Source organism: Lichenostomus cassidix, chromosome 15, assembly GCF_008360975.1.
Source record: "Lichenostomus cassidix isolate B80296 chromosome 15, HeHo_3.0, whole genome shotgun sequence".
Classification (NCBI taxonomy): Eukaryota; Metazoa; Chordata; class Aves; order Passeriformes; family Meliphagidae; genus Lichenostomus; species Lichenostomus cassidix.
Genome location: NC_139496.1, coordinates 514,084 through 531,899, shown reverse-complemented (window position 1 = coordinate 531,899; position 17,816 = coordinate 514,084). Strand labels below are relative to the sequence as shown.

General features: G+C 44.1%; 1 protein-coding gene across 4 annotated transcripts in view; it reads right to left on the bottom strand.

Moving 5' to 3' along the window:
* RIMBP2 (RIMS binding protein 2) overlaps positions 1-17,816 on the bottom strand; it is a 102,967-nt gene that overhangs the window by 16,239 nt on the left and 68,912 nt on the right. For 3 of the 4 annotated variants that reach the window (XM_085075357.1, XM_085075359.1, XM_085075358.1), the window contains 9 exons: positions 16,434-16,484; positions 15,208-15,228; positions 12,105-12,309; positions 6,843-6,994; positions 5,110-5,186; positions 4,252-4,361; positions 3,020-3,829; positions 1,015-1,166; positions 21-482 (listed from right to left, as the gene is read on the bottom strand). In XM_085075357.1, the coding sequence (XP_084931483.1) occupies positions 21-482; positions 1,015-1,166; positions 3,020-3,829; positions 4,252-4,361; positions 5,110-5,186; positions 6,843-6,994; positions 12,105-12,309; positions 15,208-15,228; positions 16,434-16,484 (2,040 nt within the window). The remainder of the gene's footprint in view (positions 1-20; positions 483-1,014; positions 1,167-3,019; positions 3,830-4,251; positions 4,362-5,109; positions 5,187-6,842; positions 6,995-12,104; positions 12,310-15,207; positions 15,229-16,433; positions 16,485-17,816) is intronic. The other variant, XM_085075360.1, reaches the window with a different exon arrangement.

Below are 17,816 nucleotides of genomic sequence, written 5' to 3'. Positions count from 1 at the left end.
AAAGAGAATTTTGCCTTTACCCTGTTGCTCTCTGCCACTCTCTGTGCAGCTTCTCTGGCCATGGCTTTAGCGACAGTGTTGGGGACAGGAGTGCCTTGGGGCTGGGGCAGGATCCTGTTGGGGGAAGGAGACCTCCTGCCCTGCGGCGGGCCGTGGAAGTGGGGTGGCTCCAGCATGTGGCCGTGGGCAGGGGACAGCGAGCGACTCTGCTCCCACGCCTCATCCCTCCTCACATGCGGGCCGAGGTGTTCTTCTTTGGTTTCTGGGGCTCCGGCACTTGCTAATGGCTTAGGTTTGGGAGCAGTTCGGGGGTGGGGGGGGGGAGGCACCAGCAGGTCCAACGGAATGGCAGCAGCACAAGAGTCCACGGAGTCCCCCTGTGCAGAGAGAGTCCTCACTGTCACCTCCCGGGCGTCCAGGCTGCGCAGCCGCAGCAGCTCCACCGGCGTGCTCTCTGCTGCTGGGAAGATCACCTCTGCCACCTGAGCGAGGGCAGAAACAGCCTCTGGTGAGACCAAACCGTGTCCTTCCCTCCCCTCAGCCCCGCAGGGGGACAGCTGGCCAGGGCTTTGCACAGGATGGGCTGAGAGAGCCACAGCAGGGCTCCACACCACTGACCCCACTGTGGCCAGCACAGGATGGGCTGAGAGAGCCACACCAGGGCTCCACACCCCTGACCCCACTGTGGCCAGCACAGGGTGGGCTGAGAGAGCCACAGCAGGGCTCCACACCACTGACCCCACTGTGGCCAGCACAGGGTGGGCTGCAGGAGCCACACCAGGGCTCCACACCACTGACCCCACCAGCTTTAACCCTTCCCACCCTGCTTCTAGAAAGGGCACAGGTCATGCCCAAAGGGAAGAGCAGAGCGTGCTGACAGCTCAGCAGCTCCTGCACACCCTGCAGGTGATCAGATGGACAAGCAGGGCTGTCCCATCTCCCCTGGCAGCTGAAGTGGCCCCAAGGCACACGGCAGTGCTGCTGCCCAGCCCCTGAGCAGCGAGGGGAGCTCACCCGCTGCCCTTTGGCATAAACACCGTAGCCGGTGACGCTGGCGCCGTGCGATGTCCCCGTGGCCGTCAGAGTCGGGGGCTTCCAGGACACCTGCACCGTCCCTGGCGTGGACCCAGCGCGGACAGCAACCTCTTGAGGTGGAGCTGGAGGACCTAAGGGACATGGGATGGTCACTCTCGAGCCTCAGATCAGTGAGCTGAGGTGCCATGTGGGCTGCAAGATGAAAATCCAATGTTTTCCACCAGCAGCTTGCTGGTTAAAGGACAACAGATCTTTTCTCTGCACTGAATTAAAAAATACACCCACTAACCTCTGAAGGCATTTAGAGTATGTCAGTGTAATAGCACACCAAATACCTCCTTAATTAAAAGGCATTACCCTACTATAAATAGCTCTACTTTGGCCAGAAAGCCAAAGTAAAAATATCACGGAGATTATTAGTTCATGAATTTTTCAAGCATCCTGTTGTGTTAATTGAACAGAGTCTCCTGCTAGAACGTGTGAGGAGCAGAGCTGAGCTGCAGGAGCAGCCAGGGGAGCACAGAACTTGGCTGCTGCAATTGCTGCTCCCAGGGAGCTCAGCACAACCAACTCCTGTCATCCAGAAAGGCTACAAGTGCTTGAACTCTGCGCAGGATATGTGCAAATATCACACCAGATCATGGCAAACTGCCAGAGCATTTCACTGCTTTGTTCTCACCGAATTTCATCCTCTAGTGGACATGGAAATAAAATCATGCTCATGGTCAGGACAGCACAGGCACAACAGGAAATTTCTGCTCATACCATCCCTGTATCTATAAAGTATTTTTAACTTGCAAGTTGAAAGTATGCAAATTGAGCTAAGACTATTCTTGGCCAAGATGGATTTTGGTTCAGGAATGAATTTCAGCTTTCCTGATCATCCTGTTTTATTGACAGCCAGCATTGCCAGTCCAGCAAGGTTGCTAAGTTCACAAGAAAAAAGCATTTGATCCAACCCAGCATCTTGTCAATGACAATGACATTAATCTGCTCCTGCAGGAGAAGTCACCTTCCTTTTGATTCTCCCAAACCTCAACAATCCCCAGGGAGTTTGTCTCGACCTTCACAGGCCATGGCAGAGACAGGTTTAATAAACTGCAATGCCCAAGGCTCAGCATGGTTTCTACTTCCCCTCATCACTAAAGGGGAAATTATTCCCAATGATTTTGGATGGTTTTGGTCATCAACATAAATGTTTGTTTTGGAATCCTGCTACACTTTGCTCCTCGTGGGTTTTTTTGGTTTTTTACATAAATTAGCTCCAAAAACCACAGCAGTCCCACTGGTCCTGATCTTGTACTTCTGGCTGTTTTTAGAACAAAGGTGCTCTGTGTGAAATAAAGCAGAGGGGAAGATCCTGGGATCTCTGAAAGCTGAGGCTTCACTGCACTTCAGCTCCTGAACAGAGAGAGAGAAGCTCAGGCACTGCTCAGCAGACTCCACAACTAGAGGGAGATGCAGCACGGGAAGGGCTTGGCCAGAAAAACCCCTCATTCCAAAGGCCTTTCCTAAATAGCAAAGGTGAAAAGTTCAAACCACTCCCCCAGGACACATCCCAAGTCTGAAATGCTCCCCTCCCAGCAGGTTCCACAGCAGCACTACACTCAGCCCATGGAAATGATCCCAGACAAAAGAGTAAATGTGTGAGCTGAGGACATTTCCACCAAAATTAAAAATTGTAAGTATCAAAATAGGAGACACAGAAGCTTAACTCTCCTTGTTACTGCAACATTCTTAAATAATGGGAAATGACTGGCAACACTTACCAACACTCCTAATGTAAAAGCTAGGTGGGAAAAAACCTCAGACTTTCCAAAACACAATGAATTTGTTGACTTTTTAAATTCAAATTGCACACTGTGATAACAACTTCACAACCAAAACACACTCACATCCCCTTGATGACTCCATGATTATTTTTTCTCGTATTTTCAGAGAAATTTAACCAAAGAGTTTTGGGCTAGGGAGGAAAACACCAAACCTGCTGGCAATGTAGAAAATTCCACAAAGGCTTCCTTCTTTTCTCGCTGTTCCAAGGGAAGCTGCCAGGGCATCTGATGGGGCTTTGCCATGACCTTCACCTTGTAGGCCATGTTGGGCTTCAAATTAAAAAAATGGTACTTGTAGCTAGCAGCCTTGACGATGTCAAACTCCTCCTCGTTGAGAAAGATGACATGGCTGTAGTTACTGTTGGTGGGGAGCCAGGAGAGCTCGGCAGAGATCTGGGTGATGTTGTCCACGCGCAGGTTGGAGGGAGCCACGATGACATCCTTCCCCACCAGCAGAGTGCACTGCAGCTCGTCCGAGTTGCCCTTGTTGGTGATGCTCTGGATGGAGATCCTGTAGGTGCAGCTGGAGATGTTGAGCTTCTCTATCAGAGCTTTCGTTCTGCTGCCCAGGGCGACGTTCATGCGGATCTCCCTGTCCACCAGCACGTTGTAGCTGCTGACGGTTCCCCAGCCGGGGGGCACGACTGGGGGCTCCCAGCCCACAATGACACTTTTGGCTAGTTGTTTGATAAGGGTGATTTTTCTGGGATAAGGCACGATGTCTTCTCCGATCTCGTCGATGTTCACATCCAGAGTCCCTGCGCCGTTGCTGAGCCCGCCGGAGTCGATGTGGCTCGGGGGGCTGATCTCCAGCAGGTCTCCTTCCAGAGTGGGACCTGAACGGTTGATGAAGTTCTGATCCTGCTCGCTGCTCAGGGTGCTCGACAGCCTCGTCTCGTTGTCTTGGACAAAATCCACAAAGTTGGAAGGGACCAGTCCTCTCTGTCCATCCAGGAGCTCTCCTGGTGAGAAAGAGCAATGCCATTAAAATCCTGTTTTCTAAAGAATACCTGCTTCATGTCAGTGCCTTGAGAGGGACAAGATAAGGAGCAAGGGATGAGTGAAATGTGCATAAACAACATCCCAGTTTGAGAACATAAAGGCTTAGTGAGGGAAATACCAGAACTGCCAGCAAGCCTTTTTGTCAACTTAAATCTTGCCAGTAGGAAAAGCTGACACTATAAAATATCTTATAATTAGCTTTGCCTGCAAGGAGAGGCTCTGCTGGTGCAGAAACTCTTTTAATTAACACAACGACGATAAAGCTAATTTTAGCAACTGATTTCGGAGTAGACGAAGGGAAGAACTTGGAGCGTGTTTGACAGACGAGCTGATTTCAATCTGCATGGATTAGCATGAATTCAGGGATTAAAAAGAAGAATACCTTCATAGAAGCCATCCTCGTCCATATCTCCGTAGACATAAAGGTACTTTCCTGCCGTGAGAGGGAGCTCAGCCTCTGGGTTTTCGTTTGGTCCATCGAAAGGGTTGTAGCTGTGGGAGCAAAGCACAGGGCTGGCAGGATTCCCCTCTGTGCTTCCCTTGCAGACCCACCCTGAGCTCATCTGTGCTGTGATGTGATGTGATCACCCACTGCCCCTCAGGGGCTCTGCCCTGAAACCTCATCCTGTGCTGCAGTTCACTCACACACTGCCCACCTGGAACACACTGGCCAAAATTCCCTTTATTTTTTAAAGTGAATTAAAGTAAACTTAGTTGTGGAAGTCTTTTCCAGCTGCTGTATTCAATTTGTTTGATATGTTTTATGTTCTATAACACAAGTTTATTAAACTTCTACTGAGTCAAGGTAAAAGAAAACAAAAGTGAGAGAAGCTACTGAGAGCCAAAAAGTACTTAGAAAGTACTAAAATCCATATCCATCCTGAAAGAAATTTAGTCACTGAAATTGTTATGACAGAGCTTTATAGCTGAAATTTTAATGTGCAAAGCAGGGCTGGAATTCAAATCTTTTCTTGCCTGAAACAGTAATTTATCAGAACAGATGGAGACATCCTCCCCAAAGCAGGAGGTGCCATGAAGCTGCTCTGGACACTGCAGGATGGAAATGCAGGGCAGGGTGAGCAGCTAAGCCAAGCTCAGCCCTCTGACCAGCAGGCAAAGGTGGTCAGAACAGGAATTCCAGGTCAGAGTTCAGTGATGGATAAAGGGAAGCCAAGCTGGTGCTGAATATCACAGCTGTGTGTAATATTGTGTTATATCTGTAAAGAGATGGGGATTTTACCTATAACGGGCAATGCAAAGATGGACTTTCCCAGAATATCTCTGCTTTGAGGTATTGGAATTCTGATCATTATCCATCTGCAGAGGGGGAGAGAAAAGACAATGTGATTTCAAAAAAAGATGTATGAACAGTTTTGCTGACAGGTGATATAAATCAGTGAACACACAGTATTAATGAAAAAAATTAAATTCTAACATGGAACACAACTGCTAATTTTTCTTAGAATGGCAGATTGCAGGGACTGAGTACTTCAGACAAAGGCTGAGTTTAGAATTGGTGCAAGTGTCAACTTCCAAACCCTTGGAAACAATGAGTATCACCCAAAATGTACCCCCTGCCAATGCAATCCAATCCAATCCAATCCAATCCAATCCAATCCAATCCAACCCACAGCATCTGCTGAATGCCAACCTTTCTACTAACTGAAAGAAATAACATTTTCTTCTGAGTTTAACCTCGCATTTAATTCAATTCTGCAAAGCCACACACTCATTCTGTTACAAATCTGGCCTACAAAACCTGGAGGTTTAATTGTGGTGTTGAATCAACAGACTCTGCCCATTTCAGCTCTGCACAAAGCCTCTCACTGGTAAAACAGTCATTTCTGTTGTGCTTCGAGCTAACAGAGATTTTTAAGTGAGAGATGAACTTCCCTCCACTTATTGTAGAGTTTGCTGTGAGCCATTTCAGAAAAAAGTAACCAACTTTTTGCTCGAGCTTGAGAGAACTTTAATTAAGGTAGAAATACTGGGTTAATAGTGGGATCAAAAAAACTAAATGGTCTAAAAACTGACCAAAATTTTACAATCCAATCATGGTTATTCTAGGAGGCTTTTTTAATAGGAACAACCAGGGCAGTTGCAAATATATTTTTTGCAAAGCATCACTTATTTATTTATTTATTTATTTATTTCAGAATTCCCAGCATTATGCTTCATTTTTAGATTTTATTCATACCCTTCCCTTGGGTCTGGATATGTCTAAAAAGGAATGGAGCTTAATTTCTGTGAGCTTGCATAATGGAAGTATGTATCACATAATTACACTCTAGAAGGCACAAAACGTACAATTCTGCAAAAGAGGGCTTGACATTCTCAGTGAGAGATAACTCAAAAATAATAGAAAAAGGGAATTAAATTTGACGTGTGCTTCTCCTGTTCCTTGCTGTTAGTTCTGCTTCCCTAAGTCTCCTTGCTAAGCTGCTTTTTCTGTGGCCTCTTCAAAAGGCAGTGAATGTTGCCACTTTTCAGTAATGCTGCTACACAAATATACACAAATATTTCTGGTGGATAATCCTAAGACATGCCCATGGAATTCCCACTGTACAAGAATCTAATATTCTGCTGAGTATCCTCAGGCTTGTGATCCATTTAGAAACATTTTGATTTTATCAGCTTCCACGGGTTCAGCAGCAATGAGTTTATATTCATTGCTAAGCACAAAGATAGAAAATATGCACAAATTTATTTACTCCTGTAAAGATCAGGAAAGGGATTTCTTAAAATTTGGATGTGAAGATCATTTTGATCCGAAGATAATTTCCTCATGGCTATCTGCCCATACAAACCAGGCTATTTAATAGAAAACAATAATTTTCTGTTAAATAATAGAATAACCTATTTATAAATCTATTATTTAATAGAAAATAATACCCTTCTACAAAGCTTTCAGAATTTACTCTATACCACTCAGCCTTAAATCACTTTTTCAGTAAAAATTCCCGAATGACTCACGTCTGAATCAAATCTGCATCTTGGGGTAGCAGCTCTTGCCTTGGACAGGAAGGTGGGTTTGACAGAGAGCTGCTCTGGTTTGTCTCCAGAGACCTGCAGGGGTCGGATGAACTCTGAGATCACACAGCGACTGCCAGCAGGGCTCTCGTGACCTGCAGGGAGCAAAACAGGAGTGAGGAGTGAGGAGTCAGGAGTGAGGAGAACCTCTCCAGCAGCAGCACTGCCAACACAGCACAGCTATTCTCCTCTCTTGTTAAAAATCACTCAAGGAAGAGACTCTGGTGGGCAAACTGCAGAGCAGGAAAGCAGCTCGGCCTGCCAGGTGCCAGGATTTGGGTAAATTGCTTAAATCTACAAAACATAACGAAGAAAGTGAAGTACTTTAGTTCAAAGAGTTAAAAGGTAAAGTTTCCCTGAGTGAAAAAACCCAGATTTGTTCTGAGCACCTGGTTGGATATGTCTGGAGAGGTGACCTGACCTGCTGTTTGACACACCCACTAAAGAGCTGCTCCTAGAACCGTTATTCCTTTTGGGGACTCTGTCATATTCTGGAAAGTAGGATCAATTCATCCATGTGTCTTCTAACAGAGAGACTGAAATGCTAATGATTTAGCTGGCAGGAGACTCATTTGGAAATGAAGTTGTTTGACTTTTGGCAGGCAGGAAGTGCCAAGAGCACCTGCCTCAAATTCCTGAGGAGTTCCTCACTGACAGCAGCACTAAACCATGGAATTCCACCAGTGAAACCTCCCCAGTTCCTAAAATGTGGGAACTAGGACAGTGCAAAAGGAAAATCTCCAAAAATCCTTTTGGGATATTTTTATATTAATATTTATTAATATTTTATAAGATAGCTATATTTTTAACAATTTAAAGAAAGGACAAGACAGACCATGCTGCATATGAACACCCTCAGGAGGCTGAATACTCTTATCCTCCTCCTGACTCGGGTGAAAACCAGAGGTGGGAAAGTGAAAACATTGTCACCAAAGCTGCAAGGGAGATTAATAAAGCTCTGTATAAAATACTTCTACATTTTTTCCCTTTTACTGTTAGTTTATTCCCAAACCACAGGAAAGCAGGGATGGCAAACAGCTCAGTTTGACCTGCAGTGTGAGCAGCACTTAGAGCAAAGCACTGCTGACACTCAGATGTGCTGAATTCATTCTCCCTCTCATTAACATAATGAGCTCTGCTCTGATTTTTCAGACCCTGAATATCTGTGGGTTCAGCATTTCCTCTCCTGCTCTGCCAGCAATCTGGACAGCAATGCTTTGCTACTGAATCCCAATATTCCCAATCCACGTCACCAGAGTTATCAGTGGAACCTCTTTATTCACACTGCAGAGGAGAATCAGCTCCAAGAACACCATCAGAGGCTTTTCTGGTGAGCTCATTAGTCCAATATGATTAATTTTCTCTGCATGGCTGTAATTTACAGCAGGACAGCTTAAGCACACTGACAGCAGGGAAATACACAACTCATCACACCACAGATTAATTACAGGCAGCCCCACTCAGGGCAACCCCAGGCTGAGGGGGGCAGATTTCTAATTCTGGAGCTTCTCTCACATATATAGCAGAAAAGTCCTCCCTGCTCAGGAACTTTAGCCCATTGAGCTCCTTCTGTTTGCTGGTAATGTTTGCCATCTCAGCCTGTCAGCACCACCCTATAAATAATTGGGCCAACTGGGATGATTCATTCCAAGGAAGCTGCTGTTTGCTCTCAGACCTCCTGCACTCCTCAGGTTTTGGTATGAAATCAGTTGCATTACACACAGAATGTGGAGGAAGGCTCCAGGACAATGCAGCCCCTGCTTTGCACACCTATAGGACAATAACCTGCACAGGAACACACATTATCAAGAGCTCCAGGAATATCAAGATGCTGGAAGATATGGATCTAAATTTTTTTCACTTGGAAAATAAATAAAATTTACCCTGAGACCTTAATACATAGGAGAGCAAAGTGGAAGCTGTAACTGCAGTGAGGGACTGGGCACAGCTCTGACCCCACAGAGACAGTGCTGAAACCCCACAGACACCTCACTCCATCACAGGGATTGGAAAATCCAACAGCAACAGCCAGAAACTGGAAACAACAGCCCTATCAACACCAGATTTTCCTGTCAGCCCTATCAACACCAGATTTTCCTGCCAGCCCTATCAAACAGCTTCAGCAGTGAGTTCCTGTGTATTCTGGAGAGCAGCCTTTTTTAAAAGGTTATGAGACGAATAATAAATGTAAATTCATGCAGATTCTATGTATGTAGAGCCACAGTTGGATTAAAAAGATAAACACAAGCATCATCAAGCAATGCCCTTGCAGAAAAAATCCAACCCAAAATTGAGATTCGCAGCGCAGGAAGCACATTCCTCCTGAGTATCTGTAATCTCCTGATCATTTCTGCAGAGGATGAATGCTCCTGCAGACTGGGAGTACAGGAGGGGAGGCAAAAAAGGCTGCATTTAAAAACTGCCCTAAGTTTGCCTCCAAAAAAGGAACTGGTTAAAGCTGGTGCTCTCGTTCCTCCCAGGCAATGACACTGATGGCTCTGGGCTTGAACAGCAGAACGGGAAGGAATCAGACCTACAGACTGCTTTAAAGCTTGTTAACTGGAAACCTAGAAAAAAGAAAACAAACAAACCAAAAAACCCAATAAAACACCTTTCCTTTTATATTTCCCCTCTGGAACAAAACAGAGTTAAAAATAAGATATACAAGAGCTCAGCTCGTAACAACTCACAGCAGCATCTGAAAAACATCTTTCTTTTTCCCTCTAAATACTAGAGAAGAACCTTATAAAGCCACAGGGGTTTTGTCCATGAAGTCTTTGCAAAATCCACAGATGCTCAAAATGGTCTTTATTCTCCCAAGTATTTGTTAAGGAAGTCTGAAGAACACCCTATCAAGGAAAAAGGAAGAGCACCAGACCTAATTTAAATGCTTCAGGAGAATCAAAGCCGTCCATACTTGCATCACAATTAGACTCTTCATTTTATTTATTGCCATTGCTGATTCCATATGGACTACCTAAATTATCTAGGAAGACCATTTAAATGAGCTTCTTAACTGATGAATAATAAATCTTAAGGTTTCTATATCTGATCGTGACATTATTATATGTTTACAGTGAACTTTTTATGCTCTAATCCATCCTGGCTGGGTTTATTTCATTTCCTGATCCATTCAAACATCACCAATTAAGGCGAAGCAGCTGGTCATAAACTGATCTCATTTCCATCGTTTGCTCTGCACTGAAAGCTCTCCCTGTGTTCCTCTCGTGTTCTTTCTTCCTCACACATAATAAAAATAATTACACTCCTGCTTTGAGGAACTTGCTGTACTCTGCCATCATTACTGCCAAAGGGTTGATTCCAATAATTAGCAGTCCTGCCCACTTGCTCCAACATCACTTTATTGTTATCAGAGCATTCAGACTGAGGATGAATGTTGGCCAAGCATTTCTGATGTTTGGACACAAGTGCTGCAGGCCCTGAATGCTAAGTCCCATGAGAATCAATAGGTTTTGGGAAAAGGTTTACAGAGGAAGGCCTTAAAATCCCTTTCCTACAGACCTGGCTGTCTCTGCTGTGGTTTTACTCAAGGATTACTTGGAAGATTTCAGTTTGGTATGTTTTGAAGTCTTTAAGAAGGTTTTTCCATTAGCATTTGAAGAATAAATATAAATTACTTAGGGGAGTTTGACTGAGTGCCTTAAAATGATTAGTTGGTTTTCATTTTCCATTAAATCAATTGCAGTGATACAGGCTGGACCTTCACCTGCTGCCTAAAGGACAAGTCAATACCTAATTGCATTTCTTCTAAAATTAACTGTTGCTTTGAAAATCCTGTCCTTAGAGACATGAGGAGCCAACGCTGTTAGTATCAAGGAAATTTCTATGAAATTCTTCTATCTATCAGAAAATACCCTCTGAATTCTCCATGTAGTGCTCTTTAATATCCATTTAGGAAAGCCTTGCAGCTCCAGAGAAGCCAAAGCACCAAGAGGCACCCCAGCTGCACAGCTGCCAACAGCTGGAATTTGTGCTGCAGAGCCCAAAGCACACAGAGCCACTGAACTGGAAGGAAGGAAGGAAAGGATTCCACCTTGGCTCCTCCTGACTTGGTTCACTCTGAGTTCAGCACCCTTCACTGACAATAATTGCTCGTCTGCAGCACCAGGGAAATGATTTCTGATCCCCCAGCCCCTCTGCCTCAGACTTTATCTAGAAGCTTAGGAAAAGAAGTCAAGACCATTAAAATTTTCCTTTTCACATTTATTTTCAAACAACCTTGTGGGAATTTGAAGGTAGTGAGAATGACCCAACAACTGTTTCTCTGCAGGACAATTCAAGCCACTCAGCTAGGGTGACACTGAGCACATCCCTCATGTAATGATACCCCATCCAAAGTGTGATTTACAGCAAAGTTGCTTTCAAGTGTCCCCAGGTAACCTCTTGCCTTGATCTCTGTAATTTTCCTATGAATAATGGATCGTTTACAAAGCTCTGCACTTAGGAGAGCTGTTGCCTCTGGCAACAGGAGATGACCTGGTGAAAGTTCAGCACAGATCTTGGATAAACACACAGTGTTGACTGTGCTGGGGACTGGAAGTGTAAGAACATCAATGCAGATGGAAATGGATTGGTTTTTTCACTTTAAGTTCTCCATTTCTTTTGAAACTATTTTTTGCTTTTTAAAATGTTTTCCTTTCAGATTTTTAAGAAGTGCATCATTTCTGTTGCACAAATGAAACTGAGCCCAGGCCATTTTCACATCTGTCAAAATACTCCATTCAGTTTCCCCATTTCCTACCCAGCTAGACGTTTCTGTCACACAATGGCCAATGCAGTCTGTGAGGTCTCTGTGCTTTCTTTCCCCACTAACTTCACCAGGATAGCAGACCTGCTCCTGTCCCTGCCACAGGGAAAGGTTCACAACAAAGCCTGCATGCAGACAGTCTTTCTCCTCACAGCAGAGCTATATTTTTACATGAGGAATACATAATTTTAAGGCTGAACAGGTTCCTTATCCCCACACTCAACAACGATAAGAGGGAATTTTGCTCATGGCAGCATCCAGATTAAACTGGAACAAGTCCAGTGAAAGCTTTGGAGATACTCTGAAATTTAAACAAGTCCCAAACCAGAAAAGGAGTGAATTCTGCTTCCATTGGCACAGCAAACTCTTTCACACCCCACGTTTGCCTCTGCCAACCCCCAGGGCAGCAGCAGCACCAGGGAACTGCAGGTCCTTACCTTTGCCTATAGAAGTGGCTATTCCATTCATCAGCTGGGACAGAGACTTTCCAGGGGAGGCAGAGAGGTCGGAGGCAGCCAGGGCTGTGGTGCTCAGCAGGTCGATCTTGCCCGCCTGCTGCCGGAAGCGCTCGAGCTCTCGGGACAGCAGGTTAAACTGCTCGCTCTGCGTGCGGCATTTCTCCTCCAGCTCGCGCACCTTGGCCTGCCACGGCCGGCAGGGAGGGGGAGAGAATCACACTGTCACACAGTCACACAGCCACCAAATCACAGAATCACCAGCTGGAAGAAACCTCCAAGGTCACTGAGTCCAACCCGTGCCCCAACACCACCTCAGCTAACCCATGGCACTCAGTGCCACATCCAATTTCTGTCTAAACACATCCAGGGATGGTGACTTCACCTCCCTGGGCAGATGATTCCCAAACTTTATCACTCTTTCAGTAAAAAGCTTTTTCCTAACATCCAACTGAAATCTCCCTTGGGGCAGCCTGAGACTGTGTCCTCTTGTTCTGTCAGCTGCTGCCTGGAAAGAGAGACCAAACCCCACCTGACTACAAAGAGCCCTAAGGTAGAGGTGTGATAGAGACTGACTGCTGTAGAGAGTGATAAAGTCTCCTCTGAGAGCAGCCAGGCTGACTGCAGGCTGTGGCTCTGAGCTGCCAGGACAGCCCAGCCTTGGGGATAAACAGATCCATGATCCCTCCAGCCTCTCAGCCACCCTCAGAACACAACCTACAGCCCTGCAACAGGGAGGTGATTTCTCCTTCCATCACCAGTTTCCACAAGGGGAAACTCCTCATCATGTGCCTTGGCAGTGCTAAAAAAATCATTGCCAAGAACATCTGCAAAGAGATCCTACAGTTTTGTGACTTCTTCACACACCTGAACGTCAGTTTTGTGTGCTTTTAAAACTTCCTCTAAAAATCGGGTTTATTTCTGAGGTTTGCCCATCTTCTGCTATTAAGCAGAAACCTCATAAATTGCTACGTTAACATTCATGTATTAAGTCCCAACAAGAACAAGAAAAGCCACAGTGGCTGCTGCAGAATTTGGGCTCAGCTACTGAGCTGCCCTTCAAAACAATGCTCCTCAGGGCAAACCAAACCACAGCGAGGCACTCTGGACACCAGCCAAGGAGAGGCTGGGTGTGACCCTGGCAGAAATACCAAAAGGTAACATTTTGGGTTTAATTTTGAGGCATCAGGCTTTAACCAAACAGAACTTAGAAGATAAGCTCTGCTGTGATTTGGGAGATCTGCCTACACACGGATTATGAATTCCTGATGGGAGAAGATGGGTGAGGTGATGAGAAGGATGGATTCCCTGATTGAAAGAAATGATAAAAAGCATGGGGAATTCAGGGTTTTTTCTACAACTTTCACTCAAAACACATAAAGAGTAGTGAAGACACCACAGCATGAAAACCCCCTTTTATCCCTTTTATCCAAATCTGCACATTCACTGTACCAGCTAAATTAAAGATAAAATAATGTATCCCAATCTGCTGCTTTATGATCAACAAACATCACCTCCTTCATTAAAAACCCCTCCTATGCTTGCTTAAGCAACTGCACTAACAAAGGAAGTCTGGATACCAATTGAATTAATTCAACTTAATTAAATTTTGGGGTTTTTTAAAGAAAAAAACATTCTCAGTTAATGTAAGAAAAACCATACATTTTGTGTATCAAGAAAACAACATATATTGCACACCACCTATAAGGAGATCTTAGGTAAAGGGAAATACTTACAGTACCCAGAAGAACCCAAAAATCCTAACCTTCTACTACACAAGGTGGTACTGTTTGTTCCTTTTCATGTAATACATACTTTTTTGAAGTTAGAGTGAATTTTAAGATACAATTTCTTTGCACTCATAACACACAAATTAACTTACTTCTGCTAAAGAAATCTCAGGTATCCACCTGGCTGATTATAAAACAACAGTAAGAATCAGATGTTGTGGGAGTTTCACACAAACACTAAATGCTTGGGGTTTTTGTCTTTCATCTTTTCACTGCTGTTTGGAGCAGTTAGCGATTTCAAGTTGTTCTCTCACGACAGTGTGAAGCCTGCAAGAAAAATGCCTTCACTGCTTTATTTTTAGTTTGGGTTGTGAGTTAGAAGTGAGCACGAAGCTGGTGCTTTATAAAGATATAAATATTTTGCCTGAGATCCACGACTGAGCTAACAGGAGACATCCCTCATTCCTTGGCTCCACCTGTGCTTGGCTTGCTGGCAGCCAGACTCACCTCCCTGCAGAAAATCAGTGTATTTGTGTATCACCTGCAGAGCAGGACCTGCCTACAGAATTCTGAATCTCTGTTCTGTTCCCCCAGCTGCTGTGCCCTGCTGAGGGTGGCACAGAGGTGCCAATGGCCCAGATGTCCCTAAGCTGCCTGCAGCAGAGGTTGGAGATGAGACATTCGTGCAGCAGAGCAGATTGAGTGTCTGGCACTCAGAACTGCCAAGTTCCTCTCCCCACACCAGAGCTGCTTCCCAAATCCGAGTGCTCTTTTCCCGGAACACGAAGCAGACTTCATCCATGACAAGACAGATATTGTGCACACAGGACAGGGAGATGATCTGCAGCTTTCCAGGTGGACAGGTCTGAATTCAGAGCAGCAATCAGCAAGTTCTGCTGTTATATTTATTATCTGTTGTGTTACATTATCTCGCAGCTCAGCTGTTCACAGAGCAATGGCTTTCCCTGGGTGGCTCCAATCAGCCTCAGGTGCAAATATCACATCAAATAGTCTCAGTATGAATGAAGGAACAATCTGAATTCAGACAAAACCCACCCAGTCAGAAAGTGACAATCATGAGTGATCTACCAAACCATTCCTACTGGGCATGCTTGTGAGAAACTGACTGAAAACCAGGATCCAGTTCTCATTAAATCATGCCAAGATTAATTTCTTGTGGAAAAAGAGTTCTGATTTGGATGATTTGGTATTAGGCCAATAAATGCAAAGCATGCTTGCATAACAATGGTTTTAGCACGCATCCCATGCAAGGTTAGGCAGGGATATTGTACTCATTTGGAAGGGAAAAGTGCAGGATTCAGGACAGGGAAAGGAGAATTTATGCCCTAAAATACCTGCATGCTGTCCAAGGTGTTCTGGATGAAGTGCAAAGCAATAAATCCCAAACAAGACACAGTAAACAAGGAGATGTGAAATAAACAAAGAAATAAAAAACAGTTTTGAATACTATTTTTTACATTTCAAAGCAAAGTCTATTAGAACAGTTACACGTGTAAAAACATGCATTAACACAAACCACGCTAGAGAAATCAACACTGCTGCTGATCTGGAATTGCAAAAGGCACATTAAATCAAATGCTAAAAAATAATGTGCTTGTGGCAATAAAAAGCAAAAGCTTTGGAAATCTTGCTGGGGTTATGCAAATCAGAGGTTGCAGACAAATCAGCTAAATAAGAATTGTGCTTAGCTTGAGGGGGGAAATAATCTCTTGCCTGTCTTGTTTCTGTTTTCCTGTATCAAATACTCTCCACCAGGCATTAAATTATAATTTAATCTTATAGTCTGAAAGCTAAAGCAAACTTAATATATTTGATGATAATGAAAGCCCGTGAGTAAAATACATTCTGTGGGAATGTTGACTTTTATAGATACTAATAAACAAATGCTTTAAATTTTTTTTTAAGTTGATCAGTTCACCAGAAAAAAAAACTTTTCACCAAGGCCAGCAAGTACACACAGAAATACTGTTAGAAGGTAAAAAGACTGGAAATTACCTTTAGATAAAAGCAGATTTCTAAATGAAATATTGACAATGCACTTGCTATTATCAATCCCTATTTTTGCTCTTTCTTTAGGATATGTATGTTAACACTTAAAAACCATTTAATGCCTTTTCCTCGGGCAGAAAAATGAAGTGTTCTCTCTCTAGCACACCCTTTGATGGTTTTTTTGAAGTGTCACAGTTCTTTCATTAAGTTTACAATTCCTGGTTCTTTAACATGTTGCTTTATGTTTATTAGACTATATAATTAGGAACCCTAGGTAACTGATGGGTATTTGCTGCTATATTTCTAGCCTAATAAATCAAAACTCTCATAACTAATCACTCCCTTTAATAGCATTTTATAAAAAATGATACCAAAAGAGAAACATCCATCACTTCCAGCAGCCCAGCTAATGCACTCCTAACTGAATTACAAACCCCAAAGGATGCTTCATATCAGAAGGGAAAAAAACCTCTGTTTGCCTACATATTCCTTGAACCATTCCAAGTGCTGATGCTGTCAAGTCACCCCGTCCAGCAAGGACCCTGGAAAAGCAAAACCCAGAGCATCTTACCTCTAGCAACTGAACTGCTCCTTCATGTTCCTTCTTAGCTTCAACCTGAGCCTGGTTTTCACGGGAAAGGAAAAAGGAAAAGAGAGGGAAAAGGAGGAAGAAGGCAAATTCAGTAGTCATGGCACACACAGTATGCTGTGAGCACACACAGAATTCTGCTTGTCCTCAGATCCCAAGGCAGGTTCCACCTAGCAGGGTGGCTCTGCCAGGGCTGCTCAGGCTCTGCAGCTCCAGGGCTGAAATCAATGCTGGTTTTTAGGAGATGGAAGCTCAGTGAGACCAGAGCTGTGGTGTTTGTTGGACCAACACAAGCATCTCTACACACTGTGAGATCACCTCGAAATTCCCTCTGAAACCTTCCCAACTAAAACTGAAATGGAGTTTGTTGTACACTGGGGGCTCGAGGTGAGGAAACCTCCCACAGCAGCTGGGAGAAACAACACAGAAATGATGCTCTTTCTTTTACTGAAGGAACTGCATTTATCATTGAATAAACAGCTCACAAAACACCTCAAGGCAACCACAAGAAAGGCTGTTTGAAAAGAGGAGTGCAGTGTTTAAGGTCCAATCAGCTGAGCCAAAGATTAAAGGGGGAATAAATAAGGGCAGAAAAGTGTATTCAATGTACCTCAGAAATCCAGTTTGCAAATTCTGGTTGGGAAAAGTCTAAAACCAAATAAATAGCACTCATCCAGCACCACAAGGCTAATAAAATCTCCCCAGTCTGTGCTCTGGATAAATGATTGGAAAACCTGCATCAACAGCTATCTCTCTTTAATATCAAACTGCCTTGTATTAAGGTTTTCTTAAAGGATAAAAGCATCTGATTCCCCAGGAACACAAACCCTTGATGGACAATATTATGCTCTTCCTTTTAGGCTGAAAAATCTGATCAGTCTGTACTTTTATTAAAAAGAGAATGACTTTTATTTGTATTCCAAATGTGACAGCAAATGCATTGGGCTGTAGCAGCAACTTGCTCTGCTCTGAAGTGCACATTTTGGTGTTCATCAGCACCTTCACAACAGAGCCACAGGGTGCTGTGAAATGCCATCCTGCTGCTGCCCAGACTCACCACTTCCCTTTGAAAATACTTTTTCAAGTAAAGATGACATGAATAAAAAGCCAAACAGAAGAAAGTGTTTAACAACATGTCCTAGGTGCAGGGGGAGGTCAGCTCTGGATGAAACGTGAACCAGCAATTCTTGTTTAAAGCTGAAGGGATGTGTTACAGGTCCTTAGATAACAGATTTATTTAAAATATTTCTCTGCTGAGCTTGTTGCATTGGGTGAAATTCCAAATACAGCACAACCTCCTCGTCTGTCACTGCAGCTCAGCACCAGGGACTGCAGCAAAGAGTAGCACAGAGATTTGTCTCCTGC